The sequence below is a fragment of the Bactrocera oleae genome, chromosome 5 (assembly GCF_042242935.1).
Source record: "Bactrocera oleae isolate idBacOlea1 chromosome 5, idBacOlea1, whole genome shotgun sequence".
In the NCBI taxonomy this organism is placed as follows: Eukaryota; Metazoa; Arthropoda; class Insecta; order Diptera; family Tephritidae; genus Bactrocera; species Bactrocera oleae.
Window position 1 is genome coordinate 67,099,985 of NC_091539.1, and position 20,699 is coordinate 67,120,683.

At 38.6% G+C, this 20,699-nt stretch overlaps 3 protein-coding genes across 4 annotated transcripts in view; 1 reads left to right on the forward strand and 2 right to left on the reverse strand.

The window, feature by feature from the left end:
• r (carbamoyl-phosphate synthetase 2, aspartate transcarbamylase, and dihydroorotase rudimentary) lies at positions 1-19,859 on the forward strand. Its single transcript, XM_070110023.1, has 8 exons — positions 1-157; positions 3,353-4,354; positions 4,413-7,408; positions 7,471-7,575; positions 15,983-16,122; positions 16,608-18,477; positions 18,544-18,927; positions 19,542-19,859. Exons 2-8 carry the CDS (start codon positions 3,373-3,375, stop codon positions 19,740-19,742), a joined length of 6,678 nt encoding a protein of 2,225 aa, XP_069966124.1. The 5' UTR covers positions 1-157; positions 3,353-3,372; the 3' UTR covers positions 19,743-19,859.
• LOC118680856 (uncharacterized) lies at positions 8,467-13,972 on the reverse strand. Its single transcript, XM_036362436.2, has 4 exons — positions 13,345-13,972; positions 12,149-12,280; positions 9,802-11,581; positions 8,467-9,645 (listed from the first exon to the last, which is right to left on the reverse strand). Exons 1-4 carry the CDS (start codon positions 13,737-13,739, stop codon positions 8,557-8,559), a joined length of 3,396 nt encoding a protein of 1,131 aa, XP_036218329.2. The 5' UTR covers positions 13,740-13,972; the 3' UTR covers positions 8,467-8,556.
• Positions 19,795-20,699, reverse strand: part of LOC106624796 (uncharacterized) — a 15,184-nt gene continuing 14,279 nt past the window's right edge. For both annotated transcript variants that reach the window (XM_070110024.1, XM_014244566.3), the window contains exon 4: positions 19,795-20,673. In XM_070110024.1, coding sequence (XP_069966125.1) covers positions 20,331-20,673 — 343 coding nt within the window. In that variant the 3' untranslated portion in view covers positions 19,795-20,330. The remainder of the gene's footprint in view (positions 20,674-20,699) is intronic.

The window sequence follows — 20,699 nt, forward strand, 5'->3', positions numbered from 1 at the left end:
GGAAGTCAGTCGTGTGCTAGCGACCAATCGTGAAGGTAGTAATTTCCTTCTCCAGTACGGTTGTGTTCCATAAGGGTAGCAAAAGACACGTGGAAAGTTTGCAAAGTTGAAATAAATCTTATTTAAGTACATTTTGTTTACATCTCAAGCAGATAAAGTGAGTGATAAGTGATAATTAAGTAAACTTAAGCTGTTAACAAAGGATTTTCTTTCGAAAATTAATTTTTTAACCAAATACATACCCACACTTCTGGATGCTATGCGTGTGTGCATGTGGGTATGTTCTATTGGTGGGTACATGTGGCATATGGGCTGAGTTAAATTTCAAGCATCGGGCATTTATTTATTTTATTTTAATTATTAATTCTTGCAATACTACACCGTTAAACAACGAGTATTGTGCAATTAAGTAATTACAAAACGAGTTACTTCATTTACTTCAGCGAAAGGTCACGCAGTTGTACGTACAAATGTATATACATATATGTACATATATGTTCTTAAATATAAATATAAGTACATGCAAGTAAGTCTGCTTTATTGCCTCTTTGCTAACAATCTTATAACCGGTTCCCTAAGGTAGTGAGCCTACATATGTTTATCACACATCTGGTTACTACATATGTTTGTATGTATGTACATACATACGTTTACAGATAGCCATATATATACATTTGTGTGTATGTATGTATGTTTGTAATCAATTATATTTTTACGCAAAGATTTTAAGTGCAAAATATACATATGTTGTTCGAGTTTTTTTTTGTTTTATGAGAATCAGGGAACCGAGCAAATTGAACATAAACAAGCATTGTAATTGAAAGTGGGCATGTTTTCCCGGCTCTTGGCGTTGTGACATTGTACCGCGTTTCAACTGAAACTGCTACAAACTTGTATGCACATGTGTTTTGCCATGGGTGTGCGCTCGCGTTCTGAATCTTCATTGTTTGGAGGCGTCACATACAAATAATAAGTTGAAAGAACTCAAGTGATCGTGAAAATATTTGTACATTTATGAAAAAGTTGACGATTTTACTTTTATTAAAAAAAAAATCATTTACAAAACTGTTCTTCAAATTAACTTATTATTAGTGGAGCTTGACGGCCAGAGATGTTTATTGCAATAATGAGATAAGTGTTTGATAGAGCTACTTTATATATACATACATATAACCATAAGTATACATTTTTGGTTCATATATACATATGTATATACATATGTGGTTCAACCTAATGCATAAAGAATGTGATAAATCGAAATTTATTGAGTTTGAATGAAAAAAAATCTGAAAATATTAATAAAATATGTAGTGAAAACTACCAAATATTATGTATAAAATATTTTCACATAAAAGCATGATGAGTTTTTTAAGTTTACTATCATTGTGACCGCTAAAATAATATTTTAGTGAATGACGATTGATTATACTCGACGAGGATCCCTAGTTTTATTGACTTAATATTCAGTCTGACAAAGACTTTAATATTATTTTTCAAAATATATGCAGACAATTTTTGGCACCTTTGTTTTTACATAACGAGATACCATTAGCTGATGTTGATAGTACAAAAGAAGGTCATATTTTTCTTGCTTTTGACTAAATACGTAATGACTGGAGAATTTCTCCATTCAAATATATATATTCATATATATTTAATTATATTTCTACTTATTTTCAAATGCGACAAAAGTAAACGCCTTCTGCTGATTGCCTGAACGCATGAGCTTTAGACATAGTCAAACAGATGTCGAGTGCTTTAAGTTCTAGTTAAAAAGTAGTTTTTATAATCACAGCAATTAAGCTCTCTATTCAATCATCGAGAAGTTTGAATCGAGCTACTTGCTTTGAAGAACTACAAAAAATTTTGAGGGAAAAGGGATGTTGTAAATGATGGAGAAAGGATGAAGTGAAATGGACAAACCTAAAAATTCACTACTGAACTGTTATATAATAAAAAAAAACATATTTTTAAGGCCAACGGCGTTAACTTTTTAAATATTTTAGTCTGGAAAAAATTATCCCCGTGGCTCAGATGACTCTATTAATGGGTAAGGGAAACGTAACATAATTTTGGGAAGATAAACTTTAGTCATTTATAATTAATTTGATTCTTTACCAAAAAAGTGTAAAAACCGTAGTTATCTCATAGTATGGAGTAGAGTATAGAGCCTGATATGTTATGTGAGATAAGAATTTTGATAAAACAGTATTACATATATATCTAGATACCCACTTTTTATGATAAGGAAGATGTTGACTTTTTAATAGAAATTAAATGATTGTATACACATTTTGATATATACAAATATATATACTATATATGGATTTAATATCTGAAAATAGAAATATTTTATACATTATTATGTTTTGAATTAAACATTGATATTTAAAAATTGTTAATAAAAACCAGTTTAACTAAATTTCTTTTTCAATAAAATAAATAATTATTACTAAATGAATACACGAATAAATAAATAATTATTGATAAAAAGTTACAAAAAGTAAATTTAAAAATATTAAAATTTTGTTTATACTTTTAACGGAAAATTTTTTAATCTCTTTTTAATAATAATTCAAGCTATATTTAAAATTTTTATTACATATGTATATATGTAGATGCCTTTTCACACGAAAAATGATAAATTACGCATTGATTAAGCCATAAAATTAAACTTATGTATACGTTTTCACACACATTATTACGTGTACGCACACACATAAATACGATAATTTCATACATGCGTATAAATTGCCAATTAACATACTAATAAAAGACCACAACGTTGTTGCTAACCTCATAATCATCAACACGAATGGCGCTGTCTTATCGCTTTATCGCTCACTAGCAAGCTCTCTCAACCCGGCCTCTTTTATTTAATAGGTCTGAGAGATCTCATTTTGTTTTTGCTCTCAATAGCAAGAAACGTCAAGACCTGTCTGTCAGTCAAAACAATTGTGATAAGATAATTTTTGGTAGCTCTCGGGTTTTTGCAATTCCTCAGAGCGATATGTATCCACACACATACATACGCATATACTATTAGTGGCCAAATGGTCGCACACGTGCTTTGAGAGAAACATAAACAATAAGCATGCCGACGCAGTCAGTGGCGTGATTCACATTTAATGATATCTGAGTATACCCTACATAGATAAAAATAGTATAGCTTTCAATTATCATAAAATTTATTTGTGTTTTGTGAAAAATGCTTAAATGCTTGGGTATACTCAATAAGCACATGGAAAATGAGATTTAGACCAAGTGTTTGATCAAGATCTGTCATCTTTTCTCTTCCAACATTTATTGTCAATCATGCTAAAACAATTTTGTAATTTCTATTTATTTTCAGTTTTTTTATAAACAACCAAAATGACGTCGGCAAACTGTTATTTGGTCCTAGAAGACAACACCATCTTGCCCGGTCATGCATTTGGTGCCAAAGCTCCGGTCGATGGTGAGGTTGTATTTCAAACTGGTATGGTGGGTTATCCCGAATCAATGACCGATCGTTCATATCGCGCACAAATGCTGGTACTCACTTATCCGCTAATCGGCAATTACGGAGTGCCAGATGAGAAAGAACTCGATGAACATGGTATGCCGGTAAATTTTGAATGGTTCGAAGGCATTACGGTGGCTGCACTAGTGGTGGGTGAAGTGTGTGTGTCACCCTCACATTGGCGTGCAAAACAGACGCTGTCACAGTGGATGGAAGGTCATGGTGTACCAGGCATTAGCGGCATAGATACACGAGCGCTCACGAAAAAGATACGTGAAAATGGTTCCATATTGGGACGTATCGTTTACGAGAAACCAACAAATTTGGGTAGTCTAACTTTTGCCGATCCAAATTTGAGAAACTTGGTAGCCGAGTGTTCGGTTAAGGAGCCACGAGTGTTTAACGCTACTGGCACGCCACGCATTTGTGCCATCGATTGTGGCTTGAAACTGAATCAGATTAAGTGCTTTGTGGCACGTGGTGCGCGTGTCGATTTGGTACCTTGGAATTATCCACTGAAAGAGGAGGAGTTTGATGGGCTCTTCATTAGTAACGGTCCTGGTGATCCGGTTGTATGCAAGGACACAGTTACGCAGATACAACGAGTTTTGAAGAATGGCAAGAAACCGATCTTCGGTATTTGTTTGGGGCATCAACTGCTCGCAACCGCAATAGGTTGCAAGACGTACAAAATGAAATATGGCAATCGTGGACACAATTTACCATGTGTACATAACGGTACTGGGCGGTGTTTCATGACCTCGCAGAATCACGGATTCGCAGTGGACAGCAACACATTGCCAGCTGAGTGGGAGCCACTCTTCACCAATGCCAACGACAACACTAATGAAGGTACGAAGAAACAACTCACTAATTTTTTACCGCTTTTAATTTAATCAATCACTTTTAGGTATCATTCACACAAGCAAGCCATACTTTTCGGTACAATTCCATCCCGAGCATACCGCCGGCCCCGAAGATTTAGAACTACTTTTCGATATTTTCCTCGATGCCGTTAAGCAGAAAAGTCCTACAGGGGATGTGAGCTTACGGCAAAATTTGGTCAATCGTCTTACATACCAACCTAAACACGATACCATACCCGATAAGCGTCCACGTAAAGTACTCATATTGGGCTCCGGCGGCCTGTCAATTGGACAAGCGGGCGAGTTCGATTACTCCGGCGCGCAAGCCATCAAAGCAATGAAAGAGGAGAAAATACAAACCGTTTTGATAAATCCCAACATCGCTACCGTGCAAACATCAAAGGGTCTGGCTGACAAGTGCTACTTTCTGCCATTGACACCAGCATATGTGGAACAGGTTATACAAGCGGAGCGTCCAAATGGCGTGCTACTTACGTTCGGCGGTCAAACAGCGCTCAATTGTGGCGTCGAATTGGATCGTGCTGGTGTCTTCGAGAAATATAATGTGCAAATATTGGGTACACCCATACAATCGATTATCGAGACAGAAGATCGTAAAATCTTCGCAGACCGTGTCGCCGAAATTGGCGAGTGTGTGGCACCTTCAGAAGCTGTTTACTCAGTAGAAGAAGCATTGGAGGCTGCTAAGCGATTGGGTTATCCAGTGATGGCACGTGCGGCATTCTCATTGGGTGGTTTAGGTTCCGGTTTCGCAGACAATGAACGCGAACTGGAGACACTCGCACACCAGGCATTGGCTTATTCAAGTCAGCTTATTATTGACAAATCGCTTAAAGGTTGGAAAGAGGTAGAGTACGAGGTTGTACGTGACGCCTACGATAACTGCATAACAGTTTGTAATATGGAAAATCTGGATCCTTTGGGTATACATACTGGCGAGAGTATTGTGGTAGCACCATCGCAGACACTCTCCAACAAAGAGTACAACATGCTACGCAGCACTGCGTTGAAGGTGATACGTCACTTCGGTGTGGTCGGCGAGTGCAACATACAGTATGCGCTCAATCCACACTCTGAGGAATACTACATCATCGAGGTGAATGCGCGTCTTTCACGCAGCTCCGCTTTGGCTAGCAAGGCCACGGGCTATCCGTTGGCATATGTTGCTGCGAAGTTAGCACTTGGAGTTTCACTACCATCGATTAAGAATTCCGTAACTGGTGTTACCACGGCGTGCTTTGAGCCTAGTTTGGATTATTGTGTGGTCAAGATACCCAGATGGGATTTGGCTAAATTCATACGCGTTAGCAAGAATATTGGTAGCTCAATGAAAAGTGTAGGCGAGGTGATGGCTATTGGACGCAACTTTGAGGAGGCCTTCCAGAAAGCATTACGCATGGTAGATGGCGCCGTAAACGGTTTTGATCCCGGTCAGCATCCATTGTGTAAGGAGGAACTAACTGAGCCGACAGACAAGCGTCCATTTGTGCTTGCAGCGGCGCTAAAGGCTAACTATGGTGTTGAGGAGTTACATCAGCTCACCAAGATTGATAGATGGTTCTTAAATAAGATGAAACACATTATAGAGTTTCATAATACTTTAGAAGAGACCGGTAATACACTATCGAGCGCACAAATAATGCAAGCAAAGCAGATCGGCTTTTCTGATAAACAAATCGCTGAGGCTATTAAGAGCACGGAATTAGCGGTACGTAAACAGCGTCAAGAGCTGGGCATCAAACCTTTTGTTAAGCAAATCGATACCGTGGCTGGAGAATGGCCTGCAGCTACCAATTATCTATACCTCACTTATAATGCTAATGAACATGATTTAGAGTTCCCAGGCAGTTTTACGATTGTAGTTGGCTCGGGCGTCTACCGTATCGGCTCATCGGTGGAATTCGATTGGTGTGCCGTTGGTTGTTTGCGTGAATTGCGTAATCTCGGCAAACCCACAATTATGATAAACTATAATCCGGAGACTGTATCGACCGATTATGACATGTGCGATCGTCTCTACTTTGAGGAGATTTCTTTTGAAGTTGTAATGGATGTTTACGAAATAGAAGATTCTGATGGAATTATACTTTCGATGGGTGGTCAATTGCCAAATAACATTGCCATGGATCTACATCGCCAACAGGCCAAAGTGCTCGGCACATCACCGGAGTCCATCGATAGCGCTGAGAATCGCTTCAAGTTCTCACGTATGTTGGACCGCAAAGGCATATTGCAACCACGTTGGAAGGAGTTGACGAACTTAAAGAGCGCCATTGAATTTTGTGAAGAAGTCGGCTATCCATGTCTCGTACGGCCCTCTTATGTGCTCTCCGGTGCCGCAATGAATGTGGCGTATTCCAATCAAGATCTGGAGACCTACTTAAACGCTGCGTCACTCGTGAGCAAAGAGCATCCAGTAGTTATATCTAAATTCTTGACAGAAGCAAAGGAGATCGATGTGGACGCCGTGGCGGCGGACGGTGAGATTTTGTGCATGGCCGTTTCGGAGCATGTGGAGAATGCTGGAGTGCATTCGGGCGACGCCACTTTGGTAACACCACCACAAGACTTAAATCAGGAAACTTTGGAAACAATTAAGCGTATTACACGCGATTTGGCTGCACTGCTCGATGTCACGGGTCCATTCAATATGCAACTAATTGCCAAAAATAATGAGCTCAAAGTTATTGAGTGTAATGTGCGTGTCTCACGTTCATTCCCCTTCGTATCGAAGACATTGGATCATGATTTTGTGGCAACAGCAACACGTGCCATTATTGGCATAGAAATGGAACCGGTGGAGGTGTTGCATGGCGTGGGCAAAGTTGGTGTGAAAGTGCCACAATTCAGTTTTTCACGTTTGGCCGGTGCCGACGTACAGTTAGGTGTGGAAATGGCTTCCACCGGTGAAGTGGCTTGCTTTGGTGACAATCGCTATGAGGCCTACTTGAAGGCTATGATGTCTACCGGTTTCCAGATACCGAAGAGAGCCATTCTACTCTCGATAGGTAGTTTTAAGGTATGTCTTGATAATGTATACTTGGAGAGATATAATATACCTTAAATTTAACTTACTTTCAGCACAAAATGGAACTATTGTCCTCGATCAGAGACTTGGCGAAAATGGGCTACAAATTATATGCTTCCATGGGTACTGGCGACTTCTATGCGGAACATGGCGTTGATGTGAGTATAACGAATTAAAAAAATATTTAGCTTTATATATTTTAGAAGTAAATGTATGAGAGTGAACATATTATATGTTATGTGGTATTTAGCTAATGATTGACAATTTGTGTTATATAATTTATGATCTAAGCAAACATTGTGGTCACAAAATGCCGAATCGAAACCTTTACAAACACTTTGCGAGTTTCATTTCATTTGCCTTAAGAATCTGGACAGACTTTCGCCAATATATTTAGTCGAAACTAACGAGGGAATGGCTACCATGCCCTTTGCTTTCGGACAACTATAAAAGCGGGAAAAAGATTTCGGTTGACAAATAATTGCTGGTAGCTCGGAGTCCGTTAAAGGGAAAAGGACATAGGGACTCATGCTAAATAATATGAATTATTAACTTTCGAGCGCTTTCAGCGAGTAGTTTTACATTACTGTATAGATATTATATATATATTATCGGCTGGTTACCTGGTTGGTCTACATTGTTAGTAAGACCGTCTCAATGGTTGAAGTTTATGCTATATTATTGTATTTAGAATACACTGTATCCGTTTGACTACGGGATTATTCTAGCAGATAAACGTAACGATAATCGATAAGAAACCCAGACCGTCCTTGTTATTATAGTGGCACAAGGTATTCCCAAAATAATTTTGAGTTATGCTGCTGAGTCACAGTCATTGGCCGGTTGGGTCTCGGTTACATAAACCGTGTTTTTATGGAAACGAGATGCTTTCTTAATAATAATTAACTTATCCTAAAATCCACAAGGATCGTATAAATAAATTTAGTGCAATTAGTTTAATTTTTAAGCAATTTTACCCCCCTTAATAGTCGAAAATGGAGATTAGAGAGAAAAATGTTTATGCATTTTTATATATTTTTTGTCTATTTTTAAACTTATAATACTACCTTGGTCTTCTTCATTCCATATATAATATGTAGTATATGTACATAGCCTATTAAAAATGACTTAAATCACTATCAAGACTCCGAGCACTGATTGAAGGCACCTTTCAGCTGAAATGTTTTGCGTTTTATCACTTCTTTTAACTGTAAACGCGTTTCTTCCGAGGCCATCGAAATGAATAGCTTTTCCGTTGACGCTGTAATATCTTTAATGACTTGCGAATGGCCGCGAGTTAGATTACGCAGCATGCCGACTCTTTTACTAAAACCGCCGAGTATTCTTTCATCAGAGGGCATCTTTACTGCAAAGGCGCACGGGCTATCAGTTGTCTCTGCTCCTTCCCCTTCCCCTTCCGCTTGTGATTTATTGATTTCTTTACTACTCACAATGGCATCATTACGACTGTTCTCATCAACATCATGATCGAAACCATAGTTATCAAACGATTCATAGCTCTCATAAAAGACGTCCCGTTTGTCTCTTTCAGCAATTGTAATTGGATCATTTATTTCCGTTACATCAGGATTGAAGCGCAAAATACTAACCAAGCTCTGACCCTCAGGCTTTTGTATCGGATTTGTGTCTCCTTCATGTACTTCAACGACATTTCCGGTAAACTTAATAGACTTACGTCGACCTAAATTGGGTGTAAAGCTATCTATTAACTCGAGATTTTCATTATACGAGTGCGCCTGCTCAACGCTCTCCTCTACTGATTTTCTGTTATTTTTTCTATTAACAGTTACTGGAGAGTTTTCTCTTTTACTGTGCGTTACTTCAATGTCCACTCTTACGGTACGACGCACGCTCTCTAAATGCTCGAAGACTTCTTTGGTACTTGTGCGTATGGGCAAAGTTGGCGGTAAATTTGTAAAATCTTCGTTCATCTGTAAGCCAGAAATCTCCTCCTCTATACTACCAATGGTGGTGAGGTACTCTCTAGCACCCATATCGCAACCATAGTTGTGGTAGAATTTGCAGAGTCGCCTCGCGTGTATCAAGAACGTTTTAGCCAAATATAAAACACGAAACTCCATTGCCTTTTCGGTCATCGTTATTAGATGGTCAATGATTATTTCTAGTATATTTGTGCGTCGTAAATTTTCAACACCCTGATTGAGGTGCTTCAAATGGGAGTTTTTTATATTGCGTCGAAAGAAAAACTATTAAAAGTGAAAACAGGAAAGATCATTAATTCCGTATGTGGAGCATAACAGAAGAGCGGTTAAAACAGTTTAAGTCAAAGTCCGAAATTATTCAGTATGAGCGAAATGTCATAACTTCCAAAATATTTCCACTTCAATGTGATTGCAACTTACCTCAATGTCTATGGACTCCTCTGACAAGCGTCGCCGTTCATATTCTTGCTTCTTCTTCATTTCAATATTGTGTCGCATCACATGAGTTTTCCTTCTTAGTTTACCGTTAGTCTTTTCGCGATGTTGCTTCATGCCGACCAAACCCTTTGCACCTTCATCTTGTAAGAGTATCGGTTCATCCTCCGCCGCATCCAAACCGACTAGACTTCGTGAATTTTTAGCTTGTATTTTCAATTTCAACATATTATTTTCGGAGAGATTTTCAAATATCTTCTTAAAATTCAATTTTGGAAAGAAATGCTCTTCAAATTCTAAATTTTTAAGCGCCACCATTAGATGCATCAAAGGATTTGCGACAATATCTGTTAGTATTGAGAATAATATGACCAAAGAGTATTCTGGTATGCTCTCGAAGAGATTACGTTCTTCAATAAAGAAGTCCTTCAAACACTTTTCGCGCAATCGCTGCATAAATGTGCTGATGAAACGCAATAGCACCTCACCCAGGTACTCCTCCGGCCAGCCAGTGTAATTACGCTCGCATTCCCAGAAGAGATGCATACGCAGATGTTCCATTATAAAGGAGAGCGCCTTATGTTTCTCTTGTGGTTCGACAAAAGTCTTCACCAAAGCCTTGGTCATCATGAATACCTTGACCTGTGTACTCGTCAAATGTTGCTCCAAGTAGCGTTCGGCTTTCGGAAAAACAATACGCCATTCGAGCTCACGAAAAGGGTTCCGTTGTCGTTTGGGCGCATAACCAATGGGTATGACATGAAAGCCAAATGTTTCGATACGCCTGATCATCGAACGCGTTGGCCATTGAAATTGCTGTCCAGTTAGTGGATTAATAGAGATGGGTCGCTCGCGTATGCGAAATTGAAAGGCACAGTCGGGCCAGTGTTGTGCATTATGCGCCACATAAATAGCGGGTATGAGTTCAAAGTATTTTGTGTAGATCGATGAACCGCGATATGTGCCCTCGTCCAATTCTTCGGGAAATATTTGTAAGCGATCGGCAAGCTGTTGACGTACCAACTCACCAAAATAACGCATAAATTCTTTGGAGTTAAGATAACATTGCTGCATCAGAACCTGACGTCGTTCCTGCTCTAACTTATATAAACGTATGGCCTCCAATGTCTCGACATCTCGGTAGCGTGTCTTCCCATACACTCTCCTTTGCACGCCGTTGTAACCTTCATCAGCGCTGTCTTCATCATTGGACTCTGACTCAGTTTCTTCTTCATCGTCATCATCGTCATCGCTGTCTTCAGCATTTAACGGTTCAACGAACTGTCTCAAATTGGACACACATGAGTCCGGCAAGACTTTGGCATTCAATTTGTAGTTACCCCGTAGACTTTGCATCTTTAGCTCAGACAACGGATGATGTGTATTCAAATGCGCTATGTAGGTGTAGTCATAAACAGATTCTGCGTGATTGCTTGGTACTTTTAGACTGTAGGCACTCGTCGTGCTATAACCCGAACTGCCGTCCGTATACACATCGCCATCGGTAGCCCCAATGCGTTGGGTTTTTGGTTCTTCGCGTAATTTCAGCCGTACATAGCCTTTCCATTTCGTCTCTCGTAGCATTTCTACGTAGTCCTCCTTACAGGGCGTTGTATTATAAAAATCTGTGTCTAAATCAACTTTGCAAAGTGGTGAAATTGAATCGTAATTCGCATCGTTCGGTCGCGCTATATCGATATTTTCGAATATCACATACATTGCCAGCGGCTGGAGCGGTTGAGAATTGTGTTTTTCTGGACCGTGGCTGTGGAGCAAGTGGATATTGATTACAAAATGAATATGAAGAATAAGTTAAAAAAAAAGTAATGTCAATATTTTTTTATCCACAGACATGAATTTCGATTCAAATGATCCCACAAAGATTAGTTAACTTTTTCAAAGTAATTTTCATCACCATAGCATTTAACTTTTTAATATGGGACTGTAATTATTTATACCCACAAAACCTTTAGCTATCGAAAGTATTTATTAGAAATTTTATTTAGCAAGATCGTTTAAGAAAAAATCATACTATATTGAAAACGTGGAGCCCGTAAGTAGATTTTAAAGAAGGGCGATAATAGTTGTACTTTAAAGGTTAGCTTTCTGAAAGTATTTAGTATTACGAGGCTGGCAATAATCTAGCTTAAACTGGGCGTTTGTAGCAAGATATGGAGATCATAAGAATTTAAGACTAATTATGTGGGATATTTTTTTTCTTATCACATTCCCTTAAGATAACATCATCTCGTTATCGGTGAACCATCTATGAAGTTGTCATATATAAAAGATTATAAGAAGTTGTTCCTACTCAATTTCACTTCATACTCACACTGGCTTATATTGCATCCACTTGGAGACAGCAGCATCCAATGGCGTTGATAAGAGTATGGAATGCTCCTCGAGATTTTGATTCAAATCATTCTCTTTGGCTAACAATTCCTCAGAAATGTTTGCCAATTCACTGGAACAAACAAAGAAACATAATTAAATATTAGATAAATAATTGGAAATGTACGCAAATGAAATGTGGTATGAGCGCGAAACTAGAGTGTTGCACTTGCGAAACATATACCTAACAGTTGTGATAAAATTTGAATTGATAAGACGTTCAGGCACTTAAAAATCAATGCCAATAAAATTGCAATATTTTCAAAGAGCTTCCGGTTTTAATGGCTATTTCCTATATGAAGTGTTCTAACGACAATTGGTTTGCGCTTGAATGAAACCACTTGGCCTGTGGTAGAGAGAATTCAGCTAGAAAAACATTTAATTGTGCTATTAGGGAGATTTCTTCACACTATTATTTTCTCTGTTAGAGTAGTCGGTAATCAGACTTAGTGCACAAAATTGTCTCCATTGAAATGGTGAGTTAATCATAAAGTCAAGTGACGAGAAATTGACGAAGTAACGAGTTCTGGTAGCATATTTTATCATAATATAAATGGAACGAAACCTGGGCCCTCTGAAAATTTTGTCTATAATTCGACCCTGAAAAAGTAGGGTATCAAACAACTTTTAATAATGGAATTTGATATAAAGAAAATCGAAAACTACGATTTAAAAAAAAAAATTGTTTAAAAGATAATTTGAATATCGAAAACTCCTTTTTCGAAAACATAAAATGTTACAACTTGCTGATTGATTCATTTTTTGAATTTTGAAACTGCGTAATTATTTGAAAACGCACATAGACGACTTCAAAAACATTCAAAATGAAAAACTGATAATGGATAAAAGTTTTCGAATATCGAAAACGTGTAACTCTTTGAAATAATGAAATAATTTACTGTTTCGAAACTGTAAAATTTTCCTAAAACAATCTGAGACGACTTGAAAAACTGAAAAATCAAAACTGGTAAAATTTTGCAAAACAAACGTTGACTGTTTGGAGATTATCAAAATGTATTTTTTTCCTTTAAAAATGTTTACGAATTTTTTAAGTGAAATTTCGAAATCCTGCAAGAATTGTATAAGCACTTTGTTTATATGCTTCCATTTTATATTCAATACTCTCTAACTACGTACTTCTCATAGTTCCCAAAAAACTGCAACGTCAACGCCACCTGATTCATGATGAACGTGCAGAGATCACTATCCAAATGATTTTGTATTTGTTGCTCGATTTGTCGATTGAACTCCTCTTTATTGATTTCATAGCTAGTACTCTGCGAATTCAGACTATTCGTGCGCTTCGTAGCGCCACTTGCGTGTTTCGTCGTAATTGAAGTCTGCTTTTCGGCGTCCTTGCTCTGTTTGCTTTTGCGCTTTGTCTTCTTCGCTTGTTTCTTTTGTAATTTGGCGATTTTTTTTAGTTGCTTTTCTTGTTTGCGTTTGCGTTGCTCACGCTTACGCTCCTCTAATTGCAACTCCTCCAGAGGATTGTTGGGTATTTCCAGCAGTTTGGAACTGGACCGACCCATTTCACAATTTCTTTTACTATTATTTTGCGGATTTTTTTTTAACTATAATCAGGTTTTATTATTGAACCTTCACCACATTCAACGGATTTTTCTAATTTTATCCTATATGCACTTTTATATTTTTTTATTCACGCGCCCGTTTGTAGCCATCGCCGCTTGTTCTTTTACTGTTCGCAGAAATTCGCAATGATTGCAGATCGACCGGCGAGTTATCGCTTTTTACAATCTTTGATCGAGTTTTATTTATTTGTATTATTATTTTTGTTGTTTGTTTAAAATAGATGCTCGAATGCCGACTTGCTACCTTCTTCTGCCACATAAATTGCAATGCATTGGCTAGCCACACATATATGTAAACACAGTTAACTTCATATCGACTTGCGCGTGTTACTGTGTTGTTTTTGTAATAATTTGATTTGATTTTCTATGTAATTGATAATTTCTGTTGTCATTTCACTTGACTTTCAGTTGTTTAACTTTTTTTCCTTTATTTGTCTGCATGGTACCTCTGTGATTTTTTCCTCCCTTTGAGTATTGAGTTGTGAATGCAAGTATATATATAACTATATATACAGGTTAGTCGAAAAGTTGGTTGATCTCACCAAGAAATAGCACACAAGTACCTGAAACAGTTCCTTCGTGAAAAGCGCTTTTCGTCGAATGGAAAAGCTATTACAGCTGTCGACGGGTATTTTGTAGAGCTCCCGGAAGGGCATTATAGAAATGGCATAAAATTGTTGGAGGATCATTGGAATAAGTGTATTGAAGTTAAGGGAGATTATATGGAATAAAAAAATATTTTCGTATCAAACACAGTATTTTTCCATTTCGAACGAGAAAGTTTTCAACTAACCATTTATACAAATTTGTTGTTATTGTTACTGTTTGTACATAAATGTAATATATATATCAAGGATATATATATGTAAGCATAGGCATATACAATATTCTCAAGGTTTAACTTCTGCGTAAATATCATAAGTAATCTGTACAAATAAGAAGATATATTGGTTGTTGATCTTCAGTTTAGGTCAATGCTATGTAGTATCAAGCATCAAGGACAGTGTATGAAAGAGCAACAAAAAATGTTTCATTACATTAAGTTTGACGCGAGGTTTGTAACACCTATGAAACGTTGAAGAACCTATAAATTTAGTCAATTTGATCATGTTCGTCTGTCTGTCATTCTATCTGTAAATACACGAACTAGTCCCTCAGTTTTGGATATATCGATCTGCAATATTGCACACGTCCTTTTCGCACCAAAAAGCTGCTCATTTGTCGGGGCCTCCGATATCGGACCACTACAACACATAGCCGTTGGCCGGCTAAATTTTCAGATTAAGTTGCTTTAAGAAATGCACCTTTGAAGGGTATTAAAGCTTCGATGCAGCCGATTTTAACGTTTTTTTTTATTTCCTTATGAAAAAGAAAAGAATAGAGTAGAGTTCTCAGCCGTTATAATTTCTTGCTCGTATTATAAGATATGTGCTTTTTGTAACCGTTTGATCCAAGACAAATATTTGCTACATTTGAGTAATAATTTTGTATTGGAGCTTTAAGGTAAAGTTGAAGGCATGGTAAAAAATTTTAGCTCTTGGTTTCACTTTTCTCAGAGTTGAGAGCAAAATGACCAATACTCACTCTTTTTTCATGAAAGAAGTACTCGGTTTCTTGAAATTACGTTTAACCTGGCCCCTTGAAGTCTCTGGTTTGGCTATATTTAGTACAAGAAGATTTTTTCTCAAAGAGAAGATGAAGAACCCCAAAAGTTTGCTGATTTATTAACCTTCTTTATACAATATGTTGAAGACAAATATCATACCTCAAAGAATGCGATACGATATACATTTTTTATTCGGTTACTTTAAATGCTTGTAAAAAGTTATATCAAGGGACAAATTAGAAAAACTTTTCTTTATGTGATGGGCCCAATTGGCATCAGTAAGCTTATGCGCCGATTATCAGACAACTTGGTAAAATAATTTAGTAAATAAAAGACGTACTAATGCTTTTTAAGTTAAAGTCGCTTCAACTTAGTGGGGTCACTTTCACCTCACTACGAGGCCTTAGGCTATTTATAAATCGTAATCTTGCTTCTTGTCGTACATATGTTGACGCAGCGTTTGACCGATATTTATAAACACATACTTGTATAGCATTTATATATGTGGTATACCATAAATTTAGAATATGTATAATAAATTCTATATCATCATTAAAATCGTTCTTATCTTCAACAGGTGGAATCCGTACAATGGACTTTCGATAAGCAATCACCGGAAGATCCCAATGGCGAGCTACGTCACTTGGCTGAATTCTTGGCAAATAAACAATTTGATATGGTCATCAATTTGCCAATGCGAGGAGGAGGTGCAAGGAGGTGAGATACAACTCATGCGTAATTAATTGTTCAATAAGTACGTAGATTTATCCCGCCATGCCCCGCCAACTTAAATATGGAAATGGCATAACCGACAGAAAAGAGATCGAAGAGCAGAAAAGATAGAAAATATAATTTAAGAGAGAACTATAAAATTATCTGAGTCGATTCTTTGATGTAAGGCAGCTTCTTCATGTTCAAATATTAGATTAGTCGTCTAAGGTTCAGAGTATAAGAAGTAATTAAAGGGTCCTAAAGACTCCCAGCTGAACATCCACTTCACAAAATTTTGAAAGGCAATTTTTGATTGGGCTAAGGAAAGATTATTAATACTGGTCGAACCAAAACTCGTATCTTAAATACATTATTACGTCATCAACATCACTCTCTGACTTATGTTGATGGGAAATAAGTTTTTATGCTGCCATTTTCACTGATTTTTGAATTTTAAAATCTTTAAATGCTTCCTCTATTATTTCTTTCAGAGTATCTTCCTTCATGACACACGGCTATCGCACACGTCGTCTCGCTGTCGACTACTCCATTCCACTGGTGACCGACGTCAAGTGCACCAAACTTTTAGTCGAGTCCATGCGCATCACAGGACGTCGCCCGGCCATGAAGACTCATACCGACTGCATGACTTCACGTCGCATTGTTAAACTGCCCGGTTTCATTGATGTGCATGTCCATTTACGTGAACCTGGTGCCACACACAAAGAAGACTTTGCCACCGGAACCGCAGCTGCTTTGGCTGGTGGTGTGACACTGATTTGCGCTATGCCCAATACAAATCCTTCCATTGTGGATCGTAATAGCTTCCAGCTCTTCCAGGACTTGGCCAAGGCCGGTGCACGCTGTGACTATGCACTCTACGTTGGCGCTTCCGACACAAACTGGCAGCACATTGGCGAATTGGCCTCACAGGCTTGCGGTTTGAAGATGTATCTGAATGACACGTTTAGCACGCTTAAAATGACCGACATGACAGTGTGGGAGAAGCACATGCAAAACTGGCCGAAACGTGCGCCAATCGTGTGCCATGCCGAGCGTCAAACCATGGGCTCGGTTATACTAATGGCGCATTTGCTGGATCGTCCTGTACATATTTGCCACATTGCGCGCAAGGAGGAGATTATGCTAATACGCGCTGCAAAGGAGAAAGGCATACGCGTGACCTGTGAGGTTTGTCCACATCACTTGTTCCTCTCCACCGATGACATACCGGCTATAGGCGATGGGCGTGCAGAGGTGCGTCCCGTTTTATGTACACCAGAGGATCAGCAAGCGCTGTGGGACAATATGAACTATATCGATGTATTCGCCACAGATCATGCGCCACATACATGGGAGGAGAAAAATTCTGAGAAGCCGCCACCGGGTTTCCCTGGTTTGGAAACCATACTACCGCTGTTGCTCAAAGCTGTTGACGATGGTCGCCTAACATTAGAAGACATACAGAATAAATTCTATCGCAATCCGAAACGCATTTTCAGTCTACCCGAACAACCCAACACCTACATCGAGGTGGACTTGGATGAGGAATGGACGATAAATAGAGAGGAAATGCATTCGAAGGCGAAATGGACACCGTTCGAGGGCATGAAAGTGAAGGGTAAAGTGCATCGCGTTGTCTTGCGTGGCGAAGTCGCCTTCGTTGATGGTGAGGTACTCGTGCAACCCGGTTTCGGACAGAATATACGCGGCCAATATGTACGCAAGTCGCTGATGCTACAATCCATAGAATCACTGGATATTTACGCCTCCACTGATGGTCTCGACAAGCCGCAAGACCGTAGTACCGACTTCCTATCCGATTCACAGGCCAACGAAGCGTTCACCAAGCTATTGGCCGAACCACCATCGAAGGTGCATTTCGCAGGTGACCCCAGTTTATTGCGTCCTATCTCTCCATTGCCACGCATACGCTGTGACTCAGCTAGCAATTCGACGCTGCGTGAGCTGCTGCCTAAAACCCATCCCAATGCGCCGCCAATCAGTCCTGTGGCACACAGCCTACTCAATAAACACATACTCTCCGTTGACATGTTTAGCAAGGAGCATTTGAATGAAATCTTCAATTTGGCACAAATACTGAAGAGTCGTGTCTCTAAAGATCGTCCTCTGGATGACATTTTACGTGGCAAGATTATGGCATCCATTTTCTATGAGGTTAGCACCCGAACCAGTTGTTCCTTCGCTGCTGCCATGCAACGTTTGGGTGGACGCGTTATCTACATGGATCAGACAAGTTCATCGGTGAAAAAAGGTGAAACTTTGGAAGACAGCATCTCTGTCATGGCCGGCTACTCTGATGTGATTGTGTTGCGCCATCCGGAACCGGGTGCAGTTGCAGTAAGTTAAAAGCTATTTTCTCAAAAGTTTTTCTTTAAACAATAATTGTTTTTTTCTTGCATACAGCGCGCCGCTAATCACTCGCGTAAACCGATCCTCAATGCGGGTGATGGCGTGGGCGAGCATCCAACGCAAGCGCTGCTCGACATATTTACCATTCGTGAAGAAATTGGTACCGTTAATGGTCTCACCATTACAATGGTTGGCGATCTAAAACATGGCCGCACAGTGCACTCATTGGCACGCCTCCTTACTCTGTACAACATTACTTTGCAGTATGTGAGTCCACCGAATCTTGGCATGCCAGAGGAAATCGTACGCTACTTAGCTACAAAAGGTGTCCTACAGAAGAATTTTAATTCCATGGAAGAAGCTTTGCCGACCACAGATGTACTATATATGACACGCATACAAAAGGAGCGTTTCGCCACCGAGGAGGAATATAAGAAGGTAGAAAAATATGTAAATTTGAGGAGAAATAGAGGAAGATAGTAGGAACTCGTCTTCATTGCGAGTCTATTTCTAGCTTAATGGAAATATGGCGAATCTAGCTTAATGGAAATATCGAAGCTGATATAGTTTATCCCAGATCATAATCAGATATATTGCACTAAGGTTTTATTAGAAGAGGCAAGTTTCTTGCAAATAGCAATTTAGAAGACTTTGCTGTACCCCGTATCCGAACTTTGATTCCAAGTCATCAATGCTCAAACGTCTTATAAACTGAGAAAGCCTCGAATGTTGAATATTGTCTTCTTAGTGAAGATAATCGACCAAAAACAAAGAAAGTACCGATCTCTATCTAATAGTGTATCTTTTGAGATCGAATAATTAAATATTTGAAATTATTTCGTTCGTGCAAAGAGAGAGAGAGAATTCGAGAACGTTGAATATTTAAAGGTCTTCGCTTTGCTTCTGAGGTCATGTTGTTGTGGTTGCATAAAAAATTGTTAGGGTGGCAGTTCCGAGTTTCCCCCTTGGAAAATAAGCAAAATAGTATTTAAGACTATTTCTTTAACCCTACTTTCGCATACGTAATTTTTAATTATTTTCGCTACTTTCAGGCATGTGGTCACTTTGTTGTGACTCCTAAGCTGATGACTTTGGCGAGTCGTCGCACGATTGTTATGCACCCGCTGCCACGCGTATTCGAAATCAGCAAAGAGTTCGACTCGGATCCGCGTGCTGCCTACTTCCGTCAAGCCGAGTATGGTATGTATGTGCGCATGGCATTGCTGGCGATGGTCGTGGGTTCGAGAAGTTAAATGCCCACAGCCATATTTGTCTACCCCGCCCCACAATGCGAAATAAAAGACATTTTCTGTATAGTTAAGTGTGTGATTTTACATATATTTTTTATAATTTGTGTAATCTTTTATAAACTAAGAAAAATATTTTGTAATACAACTATAATTTGTTGAAATAAAAAACAAACAAAAAATATGATCGTGTTTTTGATAAAAATAGTTGTTATATAAAAATTTATGATATTTTCATAGCTAAAATGCATTTCCAGAGATTAACGGTGATTCTCGTAGATATTCTCCAACCATATTTACAGTTATCAGGTAATCATGTGCTTAATCTTAAAATTGTTTAGTAATAATTTTTTGTTAATTTTTGTGCTTAAATTTCTATATATTGATTGCTATAAAACTAAAACAATAACAAAAAACGAACGAAGTAAGCTTTCGCAAGAAAAACCTCTCCAAATCAGTCTTCACAATTTCACCAGCGCGCTCTGGACATCAAAAACTTACAAGCTCAATTCGCGCATGCGTATAAATTCAGATTTATTTTACGAAATTTATTTGCTCCAACAATTTTTTCAAGCAATTCTCCTTTCTTGAACTTCAAAAACGCTCGATATCCACAGCGGTCTCCTTCACATTCACTTGCGTATTCACCTCATCACTCCAGTGCGTCTTCTTCTTTGGCTTGCCCAGCGTGTTCGTCAAATTCAACTCACTGCCCATAAATGCCGCATTCAGATTGCCCGATAGATTACCAGAAGAAATCATCGAAACAGCCGGATTGTATATGGGTGTTGGTGGCACAGTGTTGCCATCTTCGACGCTTGTGGCACGGATATAAGTGGTCGATATGGACGAACGTGTACTATTATCATCTAAAGTACGTGCGGTGTTACCAGCTTTTTCATTTGTGGTGCGCGGACAATTTTTGCAATGTCGTACTCTGCAAAAGAGAAAGGGGTGAAAAAT